This window comes from Melanerpes formicivorus, unplaced genomic scaffold (genome assembly GCF_026170545.1).
Source record: "Melanerpes formicivorus ecotype bairdi unplaced genomic scaffold, bMelFor1.0.p_v2 SCAF_20, whole genome shotgun sequence".
In the NCBI taxonomy this organism is placed as follows: domain Eukaryota; kingdom Metazoa; phylum Chordata; class Aves; order Piciformes; family Picidae; genus Melanerpes; species Melanerpes formicivorus.
In genome coordinates, this window is record NW_027142372.1 from 2864096 (window position 1) to 2881694 (window position 17599).

The following is a 17599-nucleotide window of genomic DNA, read 5'->3' on the forward strand; positions in this document are numbered from 1 at the left end:
GACGGTTTGACGTGGCGGAGAAGGGCAGGACAGAGGAGGGTGTTCCCAGGGCAGCAGGGGCTTCGCTCCTCTGCCTAGGAGCCGTGTGAGGAAGAAGCAGACAGAGTGGTTGCTTAGGAGTAGGTGTGTGATCTTATAAGCAACATCACTGATAGCGTCCATCAACCGGAAAGTCGCTGAATTCGAGTTCTGGCAGAGGCTGAAGTCCAGCGCACTCACAGAAGCAACTATAAACAACACCAGTGACTGAAGACGTGCAGGTGGTTCCACAGAAAAATAAGTTCAATACAAACCCACAAAGTACTTTGTGTTTGAATTACTTTACTTCCATCAACACTTAGTAAGTGGCTGTTCCAGTAGCGGCTGTTGAATAGGGGATATGATTTTTCTACAGGAGAAATCGTGGAAAGACAGTGACAGCTCTTAGTATAAAGGCCCTACAGAGCAGAAGAGGAGACTCCCAAAAATAGGCCTTAAGGTTAGTCCTGGATCAGGAATACATGAAAGATCAGTAAAACAGACTATACAAAGAGATTTAGTGACAGTGCCTGTTTGCTTTTGTGCTACGAGCATTTCAAAGCCAACAAGGAAAGCTTCAAAGGGTAAAAACGTGTCAGAAACCCAAAAGACTTGGCTAACCTGTAATGTTTTCCAGGACAGGAGCATGAATTTGTTTTCCCAGCACCGAGGGCATCTGATGACAGCAGAAAGCCTGAACTGCTTCTGGAAGATGGGGGTGACAGTAAGGTCCACAGCCCCTCAGCCTCCCAGGACAACTTGGGAGTCTTGCACATTTCACTGTAACATTAAAAACCTCATGGTTAGGCTCTATCCAATATATGCCTGTCTTGGGTGGGGTTTTTTTGTTTGGTTGTTTTAAAGGAGCTGAGAACTTTGCAGTGACGCAGCAGCTGTATGGGATACTCTGCCACCCAGAAGCCTGTATATAACACAGCAGGGCTTTTCAGTTTAGCTAGTGACAGTATTTGTTAAAAGTAGAACACAGCAATACCTGATTACAGTATTTTACTTTCTATTAGAATCTACTCCTTCAAAATTCTTTGGATAAAAAAGAGCAGGAACAGCCTTCCCCTCCCCAGTATTAAAAGATTCAGAGATTCACAGAATGGTTTGGGTTGGAAAAGACCTTACGGAATTTTGCACTCCTGGGACTTGTTCCCAGGTGAAGACAAAAAAAACCACAAAGGAAAAAGCAAAGTCCTCATTTTGCTGAAAAACTTCATGGTAGAATCTTCTGAATGGCCCTTTCCTTCCTTGTGTGAGAGCCTGAAAGGTGGCAGCATTAAAAAAAGACCCCAAACATAAATCATAGCCTTTATTTGTCTAACCTGGAAATATCCCTGGCTCCTTTTAAGTAGGGAACTGCTGTCATTTGATTAATGCTAAGTAGTTTGGGTTTTTTAAAAATAATCTGAATGTTAGCTAGCCAGAGTATAAAGTAATCCAAACTGAAGTTAAAATCTAAGTCACGAAAGTCAAGGTGTTTTGGGAGATACTTACCTGTATCACTTCTCTATTTCAAGACTTCAGTCTTCTTATATAATGTTAGTATTTTCTAACAGCTGTCACATGTACTTAATTCCTAAAAGCTAAAAATTTTCCCCTAACATAGTAGTTTTCCTCCTGGAAATGTTAACTGAAACTTGCCTTGGTTGTCAGGGAACATTTAACCAGCAGAAGTCCCTGTAGTATCTTTAATATAAAAAAATTCCTTTAAAAAATCATTAGTTAAAAACAAAGTGATCAAGATTTCCTTACTGTCTAGTTATGGAAAGCTATTATCTTTATTTTCTTTTCCTCTAAATGCACCAAGGAAAAGAACTTGCCTATCTGTAGAACATTAGGGCCATTTAGATAAGCCAGGGGAGTTATTTTGTAAACTCCCGTAGCCACACTAGTGTAATTAAGTCTCCTCTGCAGGCACCAGCAGAATACAGATGTAGAATCTGCAGTGCTGGTCAGCTACTGATACAGTGTGCTTATGTTGAAGATAATTACAGGTTTACTGAGATCAGAAATTCTTTATACAACTGTTAGTAACTCTCACATCACAATTCCATATAATGCTATGCTGCAGATGCCTTTGTATTAAGCAGGGAGGCCAGGCATGCTCATCTCGCTACAGTTTAAGAAGTAAACATCTATTTTAATGGTGCATCAGTACTGCCTTGGAGAAATGGACAGATAAATGAAACATTACTAAATAACATGGCAGAAATAATTGTCTCTGAGCAAAACTGGAAAAAATAGGGTAAGTAAATTGCCACAGGCCATTTGTTATCGTCTTGTATAATAATCATATCCAGATACTGTTTAAAAAAAAGCTTAAAGGAGTGCAAGAAATTAAACACCAATACTGTGTCTAGATCATCTGTTCCTCGGAAACAGTTTTACTGAAAATAACGATGTAGTTATATTTTAAATTCACAGACTACAAGCACTGGATGGTGAAATTACAAGACATGATTTTTCCCCTTTTCCAAAATCTCTAACAGTTTTCTACCAGACCTGCTAAGAACAAATTTTAAGAATATTAGCGATTCTGTAGGACTTCCAAGGACAAAAACCAGAGAGGGAAGAACATCAAAAGAGAATACGTATGTGCATTTCTATCACTTGTGTACTGATTTAAGAAAGAGCCTCAGAAAGGACGATCATCATCTGCAGCCAACATTCAGACTGGCAGAAATAAGGACACCATATTCTAAAGGTCTTGAGAATAATTTCCAGTTTAGAGCTTAAGACTGAAACCTAATTTTTGCTGCTGAATGATACACATTTAATCCTGGCACAGATGGCATTGTTTTCACATATTGAGGCCGACATCATGGGTAGTCAAAGAATATGTTTAATAAAAAATAATTAAACTTCCATTTGCTCTATAGAACATCATAGAAAGTAATTCAATAAATTACAAATGACTTTTTAAGACGCTTGTTCAACTACAGAAAGCAAATTCAGACTACACAGAACACAACTGGCAAATATTGCAAATGTCCAAAAAAAAACTGGACTAAGACTTGCATCATGAAGCCTGAAACAAGGGATAGAAATACAAGGCAATAACAGCTAAGGTTCTTTTAGTAACTACCAACACACACTTTATCATCACCTTGGATATCCTTTTAACTTCAGTATTAGTGTAATTCTACTGAGGTTTCCTTATAACCCTTAACTTTATACAACCTTATTTGCATATAGTTTATAGCTGATAGTGGGACATTTTTTCCCCTTCTGGTTCAAACTGATTAAAAATAAACTCAATATATTATGTTCAAGTCTACACCAGCCTTCATTACTTGAAACTGTAATTGCCTTATTACATAGAAAGAATCACTAGAATGGTAACCAAACTCACTTGACCATAATTAGGAAAATACTTTATTTCATAAATCTGATATAAATTAGGTTTTAGCCACAAGATTTAGGATTTGTTTTGTGGGGTAAGGGTGGGAAGTGATGGTATCATTGACATACTCCATCAGCAAACTAAGTTGTTAACTGTTTGTAAACTTTGGCTATTTCATAGATGCATCCTAGTTAAATAAAAGTGCTATATTACAAAGGGCAAAATATTAAATACGAATTTTTTTAATTCTTTTTCATGATGAAGAATTGCTACCCCCTTCTCTTGGCAGTTTTCAATTTTCACTATTGCTAAGACACTGCATGAAGGGCCAAAAATCAGAATACTACTTGGGAAAATACGTAACCAGCACAATCCAAATGGTACTTGTGTAATTACATGTAATACTGCTTCTAATCATGGGGCTAGTTATTTTGCACATAGAAACTTAGATTTCATTGGTAAAGTTCTTGATAAAAAAACAACACAGTTGTTTTACTGTACAAGCAAGCAACAGAACTATATCAAAATATACAGTTTGTTTCTTTATTTTTAAATTTATCCCTTTGTAAAGCTTTTTCAATGACTTCTACTAGTACCTGTATCTATTTTCTCTTAACACTCGCCTATTCTTGGACCGCAAACGATGTAACCAAGGTCAGCTGAAGTCTCAGACAGTTCACAACTTCTGTAAATGTCAATCTGGGCCTTGACTGTGTCAGAGTAATAGCAGCTTAAGAAGAAGGAGGAATCATATCACACATCAAATATTAGATTTTATATAGTAAGGGGTTCTAAGGATTTGGACTTAAACAGATGCTTTATGCCCTGTTACTGTGGTTTCTAGAATAATTTGTCTTCCTTACTATTCAAAGTGCTTTTTCTTTAGTGGGTAACTCAGCATAATGTATGAAGTGATATCCCAATAATGATTTGGAGTAATATTTAATATTTAGTCAGATTTAAATCTGCAGAGAAGTTTAAACTCAAAAGGAGTTCAAAACTATCTAGACTTTATTTACCATTATTAACTGGTAACTCCAGGAGGTTTTATGACATAAAACACAAATAGAAATCTACACGAACAAAGCAAACAAACAAATTTTACATGAAGTATGCAGTGTTGAAAGGTCTTTTCAGTGGCACTTTCTAACAGTTTGCCTCTTCTGAGTCTTGGGGAAACTACTCCTCATTTTGGGACTTTCAATTCTGTGGAGGGAGCCCAAAACTTTGCAAGATGTAAACTAAATAGGTCTACATGGTGCCAAGTAGCATGTGATACGACAGTTTTTGCTTTGATTTCCCCTTACTGCTGTCAAAGGGAACAGCTGTAAAAAGAGGAAAAAAACCCAAAACCAACAAAACCAACAGTCATATCTCAAATAACTCAGATTTTAACATGATATACAGGATGTCTTTAGAAAACAAAACAAAACCTGAAAACAAGTAATAGAAACCAATGTAAACTTCCTAAACTAACTCAGCTGAGGTAACAGGTAGCCAGTTTAATTGGCTGATTGGGAAAAATTTATCTTTTTAAACACACTTGTACCTGAATTGGAAACAGCAGTGCATCACAACACTAGAGCATTTTCATGTAATTAAAGCAATGGATGGTGATGTAGATTCTACAGCTTTCATGACATTCATTAGCTGCCCAAATTATTGCTGAGTTTTGATCTGTAAATTATAAGTGTCAAGGAGGCTGTAAAACTATATTCAAATTAAATCAATAATATGCATAAAGTATTCTGTGTTCACTGCAAATATATTAAATATACAGCTCTTACTTGAGCATTATTTTCATAAAATTAACCCCCCCAACAAAATTATAATGCCTTTTGTTGCAATTTTACACCATTGTGTATTTGATAGTACATACAAGTTCAGAAACTTATGAACTTCAAGAAATATTACATGCAAAATGTCTCTGAAAGCAGTTTGCACTTCTAAACAAATACTGAAATGTTCGGTCAGTAAATCATTGATGCACTCAACACTAGGTTATTTACAACAAAATAATTAAAGAATAAATTCAAAATCAGTTTATAATTTAAGTGCAGAGTCTGGGGTCAGTCTTCATCACTAGAATCTGAATCCTCAGATGAAGATGATGTACTATCAGATCCAGATGAAGCATCTGCTTTCTCTGAACCCTCATCTGTGCTGTTTTCATTGTGAGAGCTTGGCTCTGTTCCCCCTTTGTCTTCCTGATCTCTAACCCTAGAAATTTCCTCCTTTTCTTCTGTGGGCTTAGCTGAGCCTGTGTCATTGCTTTCACTGTTCTGTACATCAAAAATATTAGACTGAGACAAAGCTGGGATATGAAGATTAAGGCCTGGAGTGAGAAGCATCCCTGGGTAAAGTATGTTGGACAAAAGTAATGGGTTAAGAGAGAGAGGATTGGCAGCTGCAGCAGCAGAGGATGTTGAAGGAGAACTTGAAACAGAGTTTTCACCACCAGTATCTGTATTTTGGTCTTCTGTCCTTTCTTTCTTTGTATCTGCCTCCTTGGAATCGCTTCCCTTTTTTTCCTCTGAAACAGATTCTGTAGACTTTGTCAGAAGTCCTCCCATGCCCAGCAAGTTTGGTAATCCAGCCATCCCTGACAGCAGCATGGGGAACATGGCAGCCATGTTCTTAGCTTCTCCTCCAGTAGTTAGGCCAGCTGGCATTCCCATTAACCCTGCTGTTACTTGCAGCGACTGCAGGTTTTGCAGGTTTTGTTGCAAGGCCTGAAGACTCGGCAGATCCACTCCTGGCAGCAGGCCGTTAGCTAGCAGAGGGTTAACTGACACGCTGGCAGCTGTGGCTGCTGCTGCAGCTGCTGTTGCCTTGGCAATCTCACTTTTGGGGCGCCTTCCTCTCCGGCTTACTTCTTCCCGCACAACAGGTCCAGTGAGAATACGGTCAAACATACCCTCTGGAAGAAATCCCTGTGAGAGACACATAGGGGACTTGTAGTTGAGAGCTTAGAGATGGAAAAGTAAAAGCAAACAAAAGACCCCAGTGCACAGTAACAGCGTCAAAGATTATTCTGGTGTGTTAGCATAGCAGCTTGATCTCTAGACTGCTCACTGGAATTTGTGGTGACCCTGCTATCACAACTCAATGTCTGAAAGCCTGTTTCCACAGTGAGGGCTACACAGGTCTCTTCTCAGACCATCTGCTACTTCATCCTTACAGGTCTGTTTGCAGATCAAGCCAAATATAGTTAATATCAGGAGCAATCTTAATATAAGATCTGAGCCAGCACTGCTTTGCAGTATTACCACATTCCAATCATTTCACAATTTAGTTTAAAAGTTAGTTGCTCAATTTGAAGTTAAATGTCTGCATGCAGACCAACAATCTCCAAGCCCTTTTGTGATCGCTAGTGTCTGTTTAATGCCCTCCTACTCCCCCTCAGCCATAAACAGAACAGTCAAGACTCAAGTGTAATTTAAATGAAATTCATAGCACCTTTTTAGGGCTTGCACAATTGTTACTTCAACTCTGTAAGCCCTCCTCTACCTAATGATGAATAAAGAACTGCAATAGCCATTAATATTCTCTTTGAGATACACTATCTTGAAAATTCCCCTTACAGAATGTTAAATTGTAAGATAAACTAATACCTCCATATTTAAATAGTCTTCTCTTCCCAGGCAAGCATCTCTAATTTAAACTAGCCTAATACAATTAGAGGAGTTCAAAACTAATGCTTTATTTTTCTGTCCTGTGGATAACTATTGAATTCTGAAAGTAATTTTGCTATTATTTATACCTTTATTGACTGCAGTCTAATCCTGTTTTGGCATGTCTTTTTCACCTCCCATTTGCCTTATTTGTTTTTAGGATACATTTCACACCACAATTACTCTGCAAATACTCACAGACTGTTTTACGACTTCTCCCCATTCAGGAGCCACTCCATACTCTGGATTTTCTTTCAAGAACCTGCACAAATCCTTCAGAGGGGGAGCAAATGCACCCCCAACCTGAAAAGCAGAAAGCAGAAGTGAGGAAATGCTTCTCATTCAGTAAGAAGGTGGCAACATTCGTATCTGACACTGTTTTTTTTAAGAGACTTGTAACCACACAGGTTCCTCTACAGAGCTGCTGTCTCAACGCATTGAAGAAATTAAAGACACTCCAATTCTGCCTCACGCTCCTCTACAGATGCACAAAGCTTCCAACCTTAATACAGCAGCACAGAAAAGAATTCCTGCTTTCCTTGCAACTGCTCTCTAACTAACAGAAAAGCCAGCAGTATCACAAGAGAAAATGCTCCCTGTATTGTCACAATACCCTGAAGGGCTCCCACGGGACTGCTGCTCTGGTACTACGCTGACATTCAAAGGCACCGTCCCACACAACTGTCCAAATCTCTTCAGTAAACAACAGTAATGTTCTGCAGGCTTTCCCTGAATATTGCCTTTTAGCTTTCCCCAAAGGCTATTTAAATGCATTATACCTTCCCCTAGTTTGATCACCTGTCCAAAAAATGTAACTCAGCACCTAGTCTCCCATCTTCCACTACAGGGATTTTATACAACAATTTCTCTTCTACTTTTGTTCTCCTGTCATGCAACTGTTTAACCTGGCAGTGTGATTCACAGCACACATATACTGGTGAACCACAAAGGTCAACTGTCAGAGATAACTGATAAAAGGAAAAAGCAAAACAATCCAGTACACAGGATTTAAGCCATTCTAATGGACAAGTTTCTATGCAGGCACTGCCAATAGTTTCCATGTCAAGTAGTAATGAGAAGATGTACACAAAATCTAGAACTTGGGAGATTACATGCTGTTCTGATCAAAGCAGCAGCATTTCAGTGGCCATACCTCTGTATTAGGCAATGGTATAAACACTGCAATACACCAAGTGTTCAATTCTATCCAGACTTCATCACAGGGTAAGTTTCTAGCCATAGCTTACACATTTTCACAGTTGAAAAACACTTACTAGAAGATTGTTATTGACTTCCTTGTTCTGTACCAAAACCTTACGCCAAAACCCTTTCCTTTGCTCACAGTATTTTAACAAATGTAGTTAGTAAACAGAGCTCCTCATTTTGGGGAACTTTTCATTTGGGGAACATCAGAATGAGAAGAGTATTATGAATACCTTTCTTGCATTTCTTCTATTTATGAGCTGGACACGCTCTTCACCAGTCAAGCTGTTAACATCCAGTTTGTTAGGGTTTCGACAACGATGTCTTTTTTGTTTGGGTCTCCCATCATGCAGCTGCATCCTCTGTTATAAAGGAATTTAAAAGCCAATTATCTTTCTGATATAACTAGTGTACGGATTCTAAGGCATCTGTGCATTCTCTTGAATCAGGCATTCCTCTGATGGCATTCCTTTGATTTCAGAAATACTTCAATAACAAAACTGATTTACTAATCACAATCATGTCATCAGCCTAGCAAACAGCTCTCTCTGATACCTCTGCCCATTGTTTTAATCATATTTCAGTTCTCAAAATGCTTTAACTGTCAGGAATGTTGCTACTGTTCTGCATTATAACAGCTTTAAGCAGAAGTAAGGTTGTTTCATCTTCTTGCACTTCACTAAAATGTTCAATTAAAGTCAAACATTTTCAGCTCCACCCTCCACATCATGGTAACATATATAAAATATAAAAATATCTTGGATATTTTTTTAATCTTAGGTGAAATTAGACCAAAATCGAGTGCCTTTGTTAAGTATTGCTTTTCTTAGCAATTACATTTGTGAGGGAAAAGGACCTTATCTATAAAGAAATGGACATTTTCCTTTTCCTAAACAAAATAGGGAAAGGAGTAATTCCATGTAACACAGCACACAAATCTAAACACATTTTATGAGAAATATTTTACTATCTAAAGCAAAGTTGAAAGGAATACTCACAGGAATACAAGCTCCTGAATCTTCAACATATCCAGGATGTTCTTTAAGCCACCTTTCTAAATCTTTTCTTTTAGGGGCATCATCACCTGCAAGCCTTGTTCCATCTTTTAGGTTAATAACAGGAACTGGACTCTCTGCATCTAGCACACCTTGGGACTGCGTGTAAGTGAGGGCTGGGTTTATCCCTGCAGCAGCTTGACAGGAGTTAATACCTAGATTAACCTGAAGAAATCCAAAACATTTGACTAAGCTCTCCATAGGAAAAACAAAAAGCCATCAAAATAATTTCACATATCATACAGTGAAGGCCACAGTCCTGCAGATCATTATGTACACACTCAAGGGCTCAATGAGATTACTCATGCCACAGGTAACTGCCCTTAAGTCACTGTACAATCAGGTCCTGTAACAGATATCACAGGAAAGGATGTAGCATTGCTAGGGCAAATATCAAATTTTTAATGCTACATTGTTTACTACAGTTCATCAAAACTGGAATTGAACTTGTTATAAATATTAAACTAGTTATAAATATGATGTACATGTAATATTTAGCAAAACTCTACCAGTTCTTCTAAACTGTCAACAAACAAGTTCAGAAAAAAAAATGCCAAATCTAACACTTGAGTAATGGAAGATTTTTACATTGACAGCTGTTTATGCTCAGTTAAAGGATTACCAATAATTTGGACCTTATTTTTGCATACAAAATCACGTTTACTTACATGATTAGGCTGTTTATTTCTGTTTATAAAGAGGACATCAACTCCCTCCACATTCTTCCTTCTTCCTCTTCTCTTTTTGACTACAGGCTGACTGTCAACTATGACTCCATTGGCACTGGTTGTTAAGTGACTGGAAGTACCTAATAATAATTCAATAAAATTAGTGTCAGATGCTTGAGCCGTTTTTAACTAAAACCATGTCTCAATAATAATAGAAAAAGGAAATAAAGCTACTTGATATAGTGCATGTAATTTCTACATGTAACAAAAATTGCCTATTGTTTCACAAATGTTTAACACACTACTAAAATCAGGCAGAGAGAACACACTACACTACCAGAATCTTCTATTACTGCTCCCTCTCCCTGCCAAATATATCTGTACAGGGCATGGCACACACAGAGGCAGATGGCACTACATAACTGTTTCCATCTAGACCTTTGTGGTATCTTGCCAAAGAACAGGTAAGTACAAAATGCAAGTGAAGGACAGTATTATTTTAAAAGGAAACATTCTCATCCACATGTGTATGCCATGTCAATGAACTCCAGTGAATCGGAAGCTGGCCTAAATCTGCTACCCAATTCTGGTAATTTCTATATTCTAATTCAAATTTTAACTTTCTTTGGGGTAATTTTTATTTGTCAGTGTACACCTACTCTTATTTTTTGTGAAAATAAGCCATAAGCTTTTGGCTACAAACCAAAAGTTGGTTCTTTCTATGAAGAGTGCAAACTGACACAGGCATAAATCTGATCATCTTTACTCACAAACCAGCCTCAGTAAATTCTGAATTAAATTGATGACTGTCAGTGTAGAGTGATGCACTTAAAATAATTTACATTTTCTTGTGAGGGTGTTTATGATGTAAAATAGCATCTTCCTAATAAATGAACATTACAGTAGCTGATATTCTGAGAGTATACATGTGGTCCAACCTCATGCCTTAACTTAGGTGTCCAGTTTCCCTAAGATACTGGAAAGCGTTTCTCCAGACTGCAGTTTAGAACATATAACATCACAAACATGTCTCTCCACTGCTCATAGATGGGATCAACAGAAGAACCCATAAGAAGATGGCATTCAATTTTAGATACCTGATTTGGGAAGTGATTTGGGGAAGTTAACAAGGCTGGTTTCTGAGGCGTTCTGGAGTTCACGTAGCCGAGCCAGGTATTGCTGCTGTCCCAATACACCTTCCTCGCTTTCAAATGGCCTTTTCTGAGACAGCCCCTGCTTCTGAAAAGTCAATTTCAAACCACCTTCCTGTTAAATAAATGCCAGGGTTAGAAGAGTCTCTTCTGCAGCAGAAATGACTACTTCATAATCAGGGTTCTTACATACAGTTACTCCAGAAGAGTTGAGGAAAAATGAAAACATTGTATTAGACCTTAAAAGAAGTCTTGCTTCTCCTCCACATAAACAACAACTCTGAATAGAAATTTCATGGAACTGCTTCTATGAATTTTAAATTATTTGCTCTCTTTGGTGAAAAGTCCAGACACAACACAGCTGTCTACCTCCCTGAACCAGTCCTAAAGAAATACCAAACCCAATTACAAGTGGAAAACGACACACAGTTTTACATATACAAACAGGTCTCAAACTAGAGATAAGAAAAATGTTTAAAAAGAAAATGTTTGTAAGAAAAAGGCTTCTGCATTGAAACCGGGAAATCTACCGATAATCCTCTAGAAGAGCATGAAACCATGAAGCACTTGCTGGAGAGGACATGCTCAAATCTGTTTTAAAAAAGCCTAACAACAGAAGTACCTTTTAAGTACCATTTTTGTGTTTGTGTGTTTGTTGGTTTTTTTACCCAAGTTTCTTAGAAATAGGACAAAACATGCTGTCTGAGGAAGCACCAGAATGATGTTTCAATTCAGCAAAGGAAATAATTCCTTCCAGTGACTAACGCAAATTAAAACCCAAATCAACCAAACAAAACCCCTCAGCCCCCTAAAAAAAAACCCAAAAATCAACAAACAAACAAAACCAACCAAACCCAATCCCCAAACACTTAATGCCCAGAAGCAGCAGACCCAAATACCCACAAACAAGTGTGTGAAGGAAGTGAGAGTGAGAGCAGGCAGCCACTTGCAGGTAAAGCATGCCGCACACCGCAATCGCAATCAGGTCCTAGGGCAATAAAAATAAACATACGTCATTGATTTTCACTGTAAACTCCTTTTCTCGTACATGCTTCTTCACCTTTGACATCTGTGGTGACTGGTCGTATTCTTCTTTAACGCCTGCAAGGGGGGGTGTTGGTGCACTGGGCTCACTGTAATCTGCAGCTGCACCTGGGCTATCCAGAAGCTTGGTTGTGTAGAAAGATGCCACTGTGTTGCTGTCATAGCTCCTTCTTGCTGAAGGCCATTTACCTTTCAACACCGTTTGACAAATACTGTCAAGTCGATTAATCATAACTCGATCCTAAAAACAAGAGAAAACATTTCTGTCAGAGTAATGCTTACCAGCACTGGATTATCGTCTAATTCCAGAAAGAAGAGAAGTGATTGCATTTTTAAATCACTGAATTTGGTCTTAAAAGATTTTTCAAGTGCCTGTATTTGTACCAATATCCTTGTAAAAGTTTGAGAAAGCCACCTCTGGACTTAATTTTGCTACTTGTAGAACAAATATGCAGTCTCCCTTATCCATAGTGAGTTTAAGGCTTGCAAATGCCTGAAACCCATCTCACTGATTTTTAGAAGAAATATATGATAACTACTAAGGTAGTACTCAGGTCTGGCTTGGATTTCTTGGCAGGGTAGGAAGCTGTGAGTAGCACCATAACATACCTGGCAATCAGCATTTAGAAAACTAAATCTACAGACTTATCTTCTCCTCAGATTTCAGCTTCTGTAAACATGTTATTCCTCATTTACATTCCTTAGACACCAAACACAGATCTGACTTAACACAACTACATAATACATGTATCTTGAGTCTCAATAAACTCAGCTAAGAACATGCAGACTCCAGAAACAACCAGGTTTCTGAAAATCTCAGCGCTCAATTATTTGCCAAATATATGAACACTAGAATTACCTGCTTTGTAAGTCAACATTGCTTGCCAAGCTCAAGATCATCCCCTACAACTGAAGTCTGATTTTGCACATTCTATCATTTTTCACCATTTGTCAAGCACCTATGACATGAAAGTTATGCTCCTTTTCTCAAAATGAACATAAAAAAAAAAAGTAGCAGTTGTTACATTGCAGTGCATGTTCCAGGAGCAAGCATAACAACAAGAAGCAAAAGCTCCTGAAGTTCAGGTCCTACATCTATTTTCCCTGTTTCATCACCCTTTTGGTCTCCTTTTCTTCCTTACAAGATTGTGATCTGGCTCTGAATCTTTACGCTGATTTGCAACTCACACCTGTTCCACAAAAAAGAGATTTTTAAACTGGCTGGTTTGGGTTTTTGTTTTGTTTTGTTTCTAAATTAAAATGCCAGTGTCTCCAGTGTCTTTTTTTTTTGTATACCATATGCCTAGCAACAGAGTAAGCATATTAAAACATTGCTCCACTTAATTTATTTACGTTCTTTTGGACTACTCTACACAATTCCTCTCAGACTTAAAATCCTCCAAATACCTGATAAATTATCTCCTCTTCAAAATATGCTTCCTTTCAAGTTGTTTCCAATGTGAACATTCTGTTTCCTACAGACACAGCTCTGTAATTTATCAAGAACAGAAGTCTGTTTTTCCCTAGGATGTCCTCACAATTCAGTGCTATGGTTTTAACATATTTAATTGAGTACAAATGTCACAGCCCACCTTTCCCTACAACTCTTGTTTTCAAAACAGTAGAATAAACTTACCTTCGGCCAGTAGGATGCAGCCAACATGTATCCACCTTGTAGGAGATAACTGGAATTTGGTGTCCCATTGTTCATCTGGAAACTGTCTTGCGTCTCATCTTGTGTAGTACTCAGAGAAGCTACGCTCTCTTCATCGTATGCTTTTATATGCGGCGTTCCTTCTGCTAAATAAAATGACCAATGTCATTTGCTATTGTAAAGAAATTAAACACTCATTTTAAGAGGTTCAGGTGAACAAAACATGCAGAATAATGCTCAGAGAAAGTCCAAACACAAAGCCAAACTGAAGACTTCATCTGTTAGGGTTTTCAGGGTGACTGCTGATCCTTTTCTACACATATAAATTCTAGGTGCACTCTCATCAATATCTCAAGAGCTTAACATGTCAAACATAGCTATTTGAAAAGAGCTGTGCTTCAGAGTAATCTGACAGACAGTCCTCACTTCTTGTAACATATTTTCTTTGTAAGGCAACATTCACCAAAATACAGGATGAAATTGAAATGAAAAGTGCCTAATACCAGAACATGGCAAAGCTACTGTGACGCTACTCAAAAACCCCTCATTTCATTTACTGGACACAATGTTGCATGTTCCATGTATTGAGCACATGTTCCATGTATTGAGCACATGTTCATCATGTGCATCACTTAATTTAAAAAAATTCAATCACAAAAAATTTCTTCCCAGAATTTTTTCTACTGTGTCCTCCAACTTCGTTATATGTTCCTTTTTATTATCTTACTTTTGCCTCCATCCAAAGTAAGCTCTACTATGACATGGGTGCTGCCTGAAAAGGTAAATACCACAGCAGCTAGAGTAAGTGTATTGAGGGACAATTCTGCAGAACTTGCATTTGTATTGAGTCACCTTATGAAACTCAGCTTTCTCTGAAAAAAACTTTCAAATGTGAGAAATATGCCAAAGGTCCGTGACCATTGTACAATACACACAAAAAAGACTGGGCTAAAAACAGAAATGCAGATGAGGTTAAGAGAATTTTCCAGCCTTCACCAATCTCAAACACAAACTTACAGCAAAATAGCCACAAAAAGAAAGGCTGACTGATTTACAAGATCTGCTATCTGAGGATGGCACAAGTACTTGCTTAAACAGACTGAGCTGGCAGAAAGCAAGCCTAATATTTGGACTTGTAGCACATGTTATGGTATCCTCCATCTAAATCTAAATATTTACATCATATAAGCATGCCTTTCTCTCACTGTTTATATGTTTACGGACAACTGTTTCCTCAGAGAAGGTCCTTTCATTGCTACAGGCAACAGCAACTTCATAATTTTGTTAAAGCAGCATTTCACTTGGCCAGGAATCGTTCTTTTTCCCAGTAAATGATTCCTATGGCTTGTATTTGTCCTTTCACAGAATCACAGAATGTTAGGGTTTGGAAGGGACCTCCAGAGATCAAGTCCAATTCAAATCCCAAAGCAAGATCATCTAGGGCAGGCTGCACTTCAACTCACCCAGGTGGGTTTTGAGTCTCCAGACTCCGCAGCCTCTCTGGGCAGCCTGTTGCAGTGCTCTATCACCCTCACCATAAAGAAAAAGAAGCCTATTTATTCATGCTGTAATCCACTTGCTTAAATTCACCCTCTTCATTATTCTGTTACCATTTGTTCTCAGATAGAAGGTGAAAAGATCGCCATACTGAGTTTTAATGGAGCACCTGAGTAGAGGACATTTCATAGTATCAAAATAAGGAATACATTCGATAATGAATGTTTGGTTTAGTAAAAATTTTGTATCACTGATCAGAGGTTTTTGCTTCTACTTTGAAGCTTTCGTATGTGTTTCTGTTCTTTGGTCCTGCGTTCTATAACCATCTCAGCCTTCTCTAAGCAGGTACATCTTTTAGGTGTTTGAAAACTGGCAGAGCAAATACACTGCTTGGCCACCTCCAGCTTCCAAGAAAAAGCAGCTTACAATACTCTTCCAGTTTATACTGGACAGAAGGAAGCTTGCAGACTTCATGAAAGCACAATGAGGAAGCTACAAAGACAGGTGAGCAAGACTGGAAAATACAAACAGGGGAAACCAAAAGAATCTTCTGTATTTAGGAAGAAAAAGAACCAGTAGCAGGACATACACACACAATGTATGCTCCCACAAAATATCAGCCATTCAACACACCTTCTAGGCATGCACCACATACACAGTAAGCTTGCTTTGGGAATCAGTCAACAAATCCCAAGTACCTCATCCAAGGCACTGATATGAAGCAAAGAAAATGCTGTATCCCTGAAATTCTTCTGACTCAAACATATGTGCTTGATTCTTCAAGCTGACTTTTGTGAGGGGCAATACCCTTTTCAGGCATTTTTCCATTATGAATAAACTTATTTAAGAGTTATACTGCAGAAATAAGACTACACACATACCACGTTTCTGTGCCTCCTCTTCGTCACTATCACTCTCTTCAGACGATGATGATGATGACGACGAGGAGGAGGAGGATGACGAGGATGAGGATGAAGATGCTGAAGAACACGATGAAGACGATGAAGAGCTAGAGCCTGATCGAGAGCGTGAACAAGACGAGGAAGATGAAGAGGATGAAGATGATGACCTGGAAGAACAGGATGATCTATCTGAGTCAGAGTCTGAGTCAGAGCTAGAGTCAGATCTTCTTTTACTGACTCTCTGTTTTTTTGAAGCTGGGTTTGGAGTTAGAGGCTCTGTCCTTGCTGCCACCATGCGCCTGTCTGTTTCAGTCTTCCCACTAGGTTTGTGATCTGTATTTTGCATTGGTGGGCCATTTTTTGGGCTCAGAGGTTCAGATTTCATTATTGTTGGTGCCTCCTCTGTAGACATAGACTCCTCTTCTGAAGACTGAGGGTCCTCTTTCAGATGTTCATTTTTAGCTTTTGTGTCCTCAAAAGCATTCACTTTAGCATCTGATAATCTTGATTGAGGTGTAAGAGGAGAAGCACATAATGCCATCTGGTACTGATGCAAGAGTGGAGTAGAAGTCCTTGAGAGTGCCACTTTGTTTTGATTATAATTCCTCTGGGCAGACATAAATGAGAGTTCAGGATCACGAAGAATATGATAATCTGTCCTGCTAACTCCATGTTTAGCAGCTCCAATAAGTAAATCCCTGTCATGAGTCCCACACTCCCACCAGACAGGCAAGTCTGGGTTTGGCTGGCATAGCTTTAGTCGCTCGAACAGCTGTGAGTGTCTGAGAGCCTGTTCTCGTACTTTCCTCAGGAGCTCAATGCGATACAGAGTCCGAGAAGCACGCTCCTCTGTTATAGGCTGGATAAAAATGTTTGGGTCTACGAGTTCTGTATTAAAACAAAACAAAGATGAGAGTCTGCAAAAAAACCCTTCCACTACAAATCAATAATAGAAGCAGATGGCTTTCATCAGTTAATGTATATCTCTCTGCATTATACGCTTTCCATTTTACATTTGGCACATTTCTTTGCCTTCCTCTCCCTCACTTCTAGTTTGGAACACATGAAAAAAAAATATTCAAGATACGCACTGGCAACAGAAATTAAAGATAAAAGTAAAAAATACATGCACCCACCTTCTTTTGAGGGGAGCCGACAGACTCTCCGGCACATTGACATAAATGCATACAAGTATTTCTCTAAGCTCTCATCTGTCTTCTTATGCAGCCTTGCCATTGCTCTGAATTTGGTCCAATCAAACCGTCCCCTTTCAGGATCAAACACCACTCCAAATGTGGACACAACTCTGTAGAAGTCAGCTTCTTCCCTTCTTGTCCATCTTGAGAAAAAAAGGAAGTTGTCATTCTCTTCACTATTTCAC

The 17599-nt window shown here is 38.5% G+C and overlaps 1 protein-coding gene across 10 annotated transcripts in view; it reads right to left on the bottom strand.

Annotated features, from left to right (window-relative positions):
- Nucleotides 1-2851: 2851 nt before the first annotated feature.
- The window catches only part of CHD9 (chromodomain helicase DNA binding protein 9), a 90745-nt gene continuing 75997 nt past the window's right edge, over nt 2852-17599 (bottom strand). For 5 of the 10 annotated variants that reach the window (XM_068150523.1, XM_068150524.1, XM_068150530.1 and 2 more), the window contains 10 exons: nt 17355-17557; nt 16198-17106; nt 13802-13965; nt 12134-12406; nt 11068-11236; nt 9971-10110; nt 9246-9467; nt 8481-8609; nt 7243-7347; nt 2852-6303 (listed from right to left, as the gene is read on the bottom strand). In XM_068150523.1, coding sequence (XP_068006624.1) covers nt 5440-6303; nt 7243-7347; nt 8481-8609; nt 9246-9467; nt 9971-10110; nt 11068-11236; nt 12134-12406; nt 13802-13965; nt 16198-17106; nt 17355-17557 — 3178 coding nt within the window. In that variant the 3' untranslated portion in view covers nt 2852-5439. The remainder of the gene's footprint in view (nt 6304-7242; nt 7348-8480; nt 8610-9245; nt 9468-9970; nt 10111-11067; nt 11237-12133; nt 12407-13801; nt 13966-16197; nt 17107-17354; nt 17558-17599) is intronic. The other 5 variants (XM_068150527.1, XM_068150531.1, XM_068150528.1 and 2 more) reach the window with 4 other exon arrangements.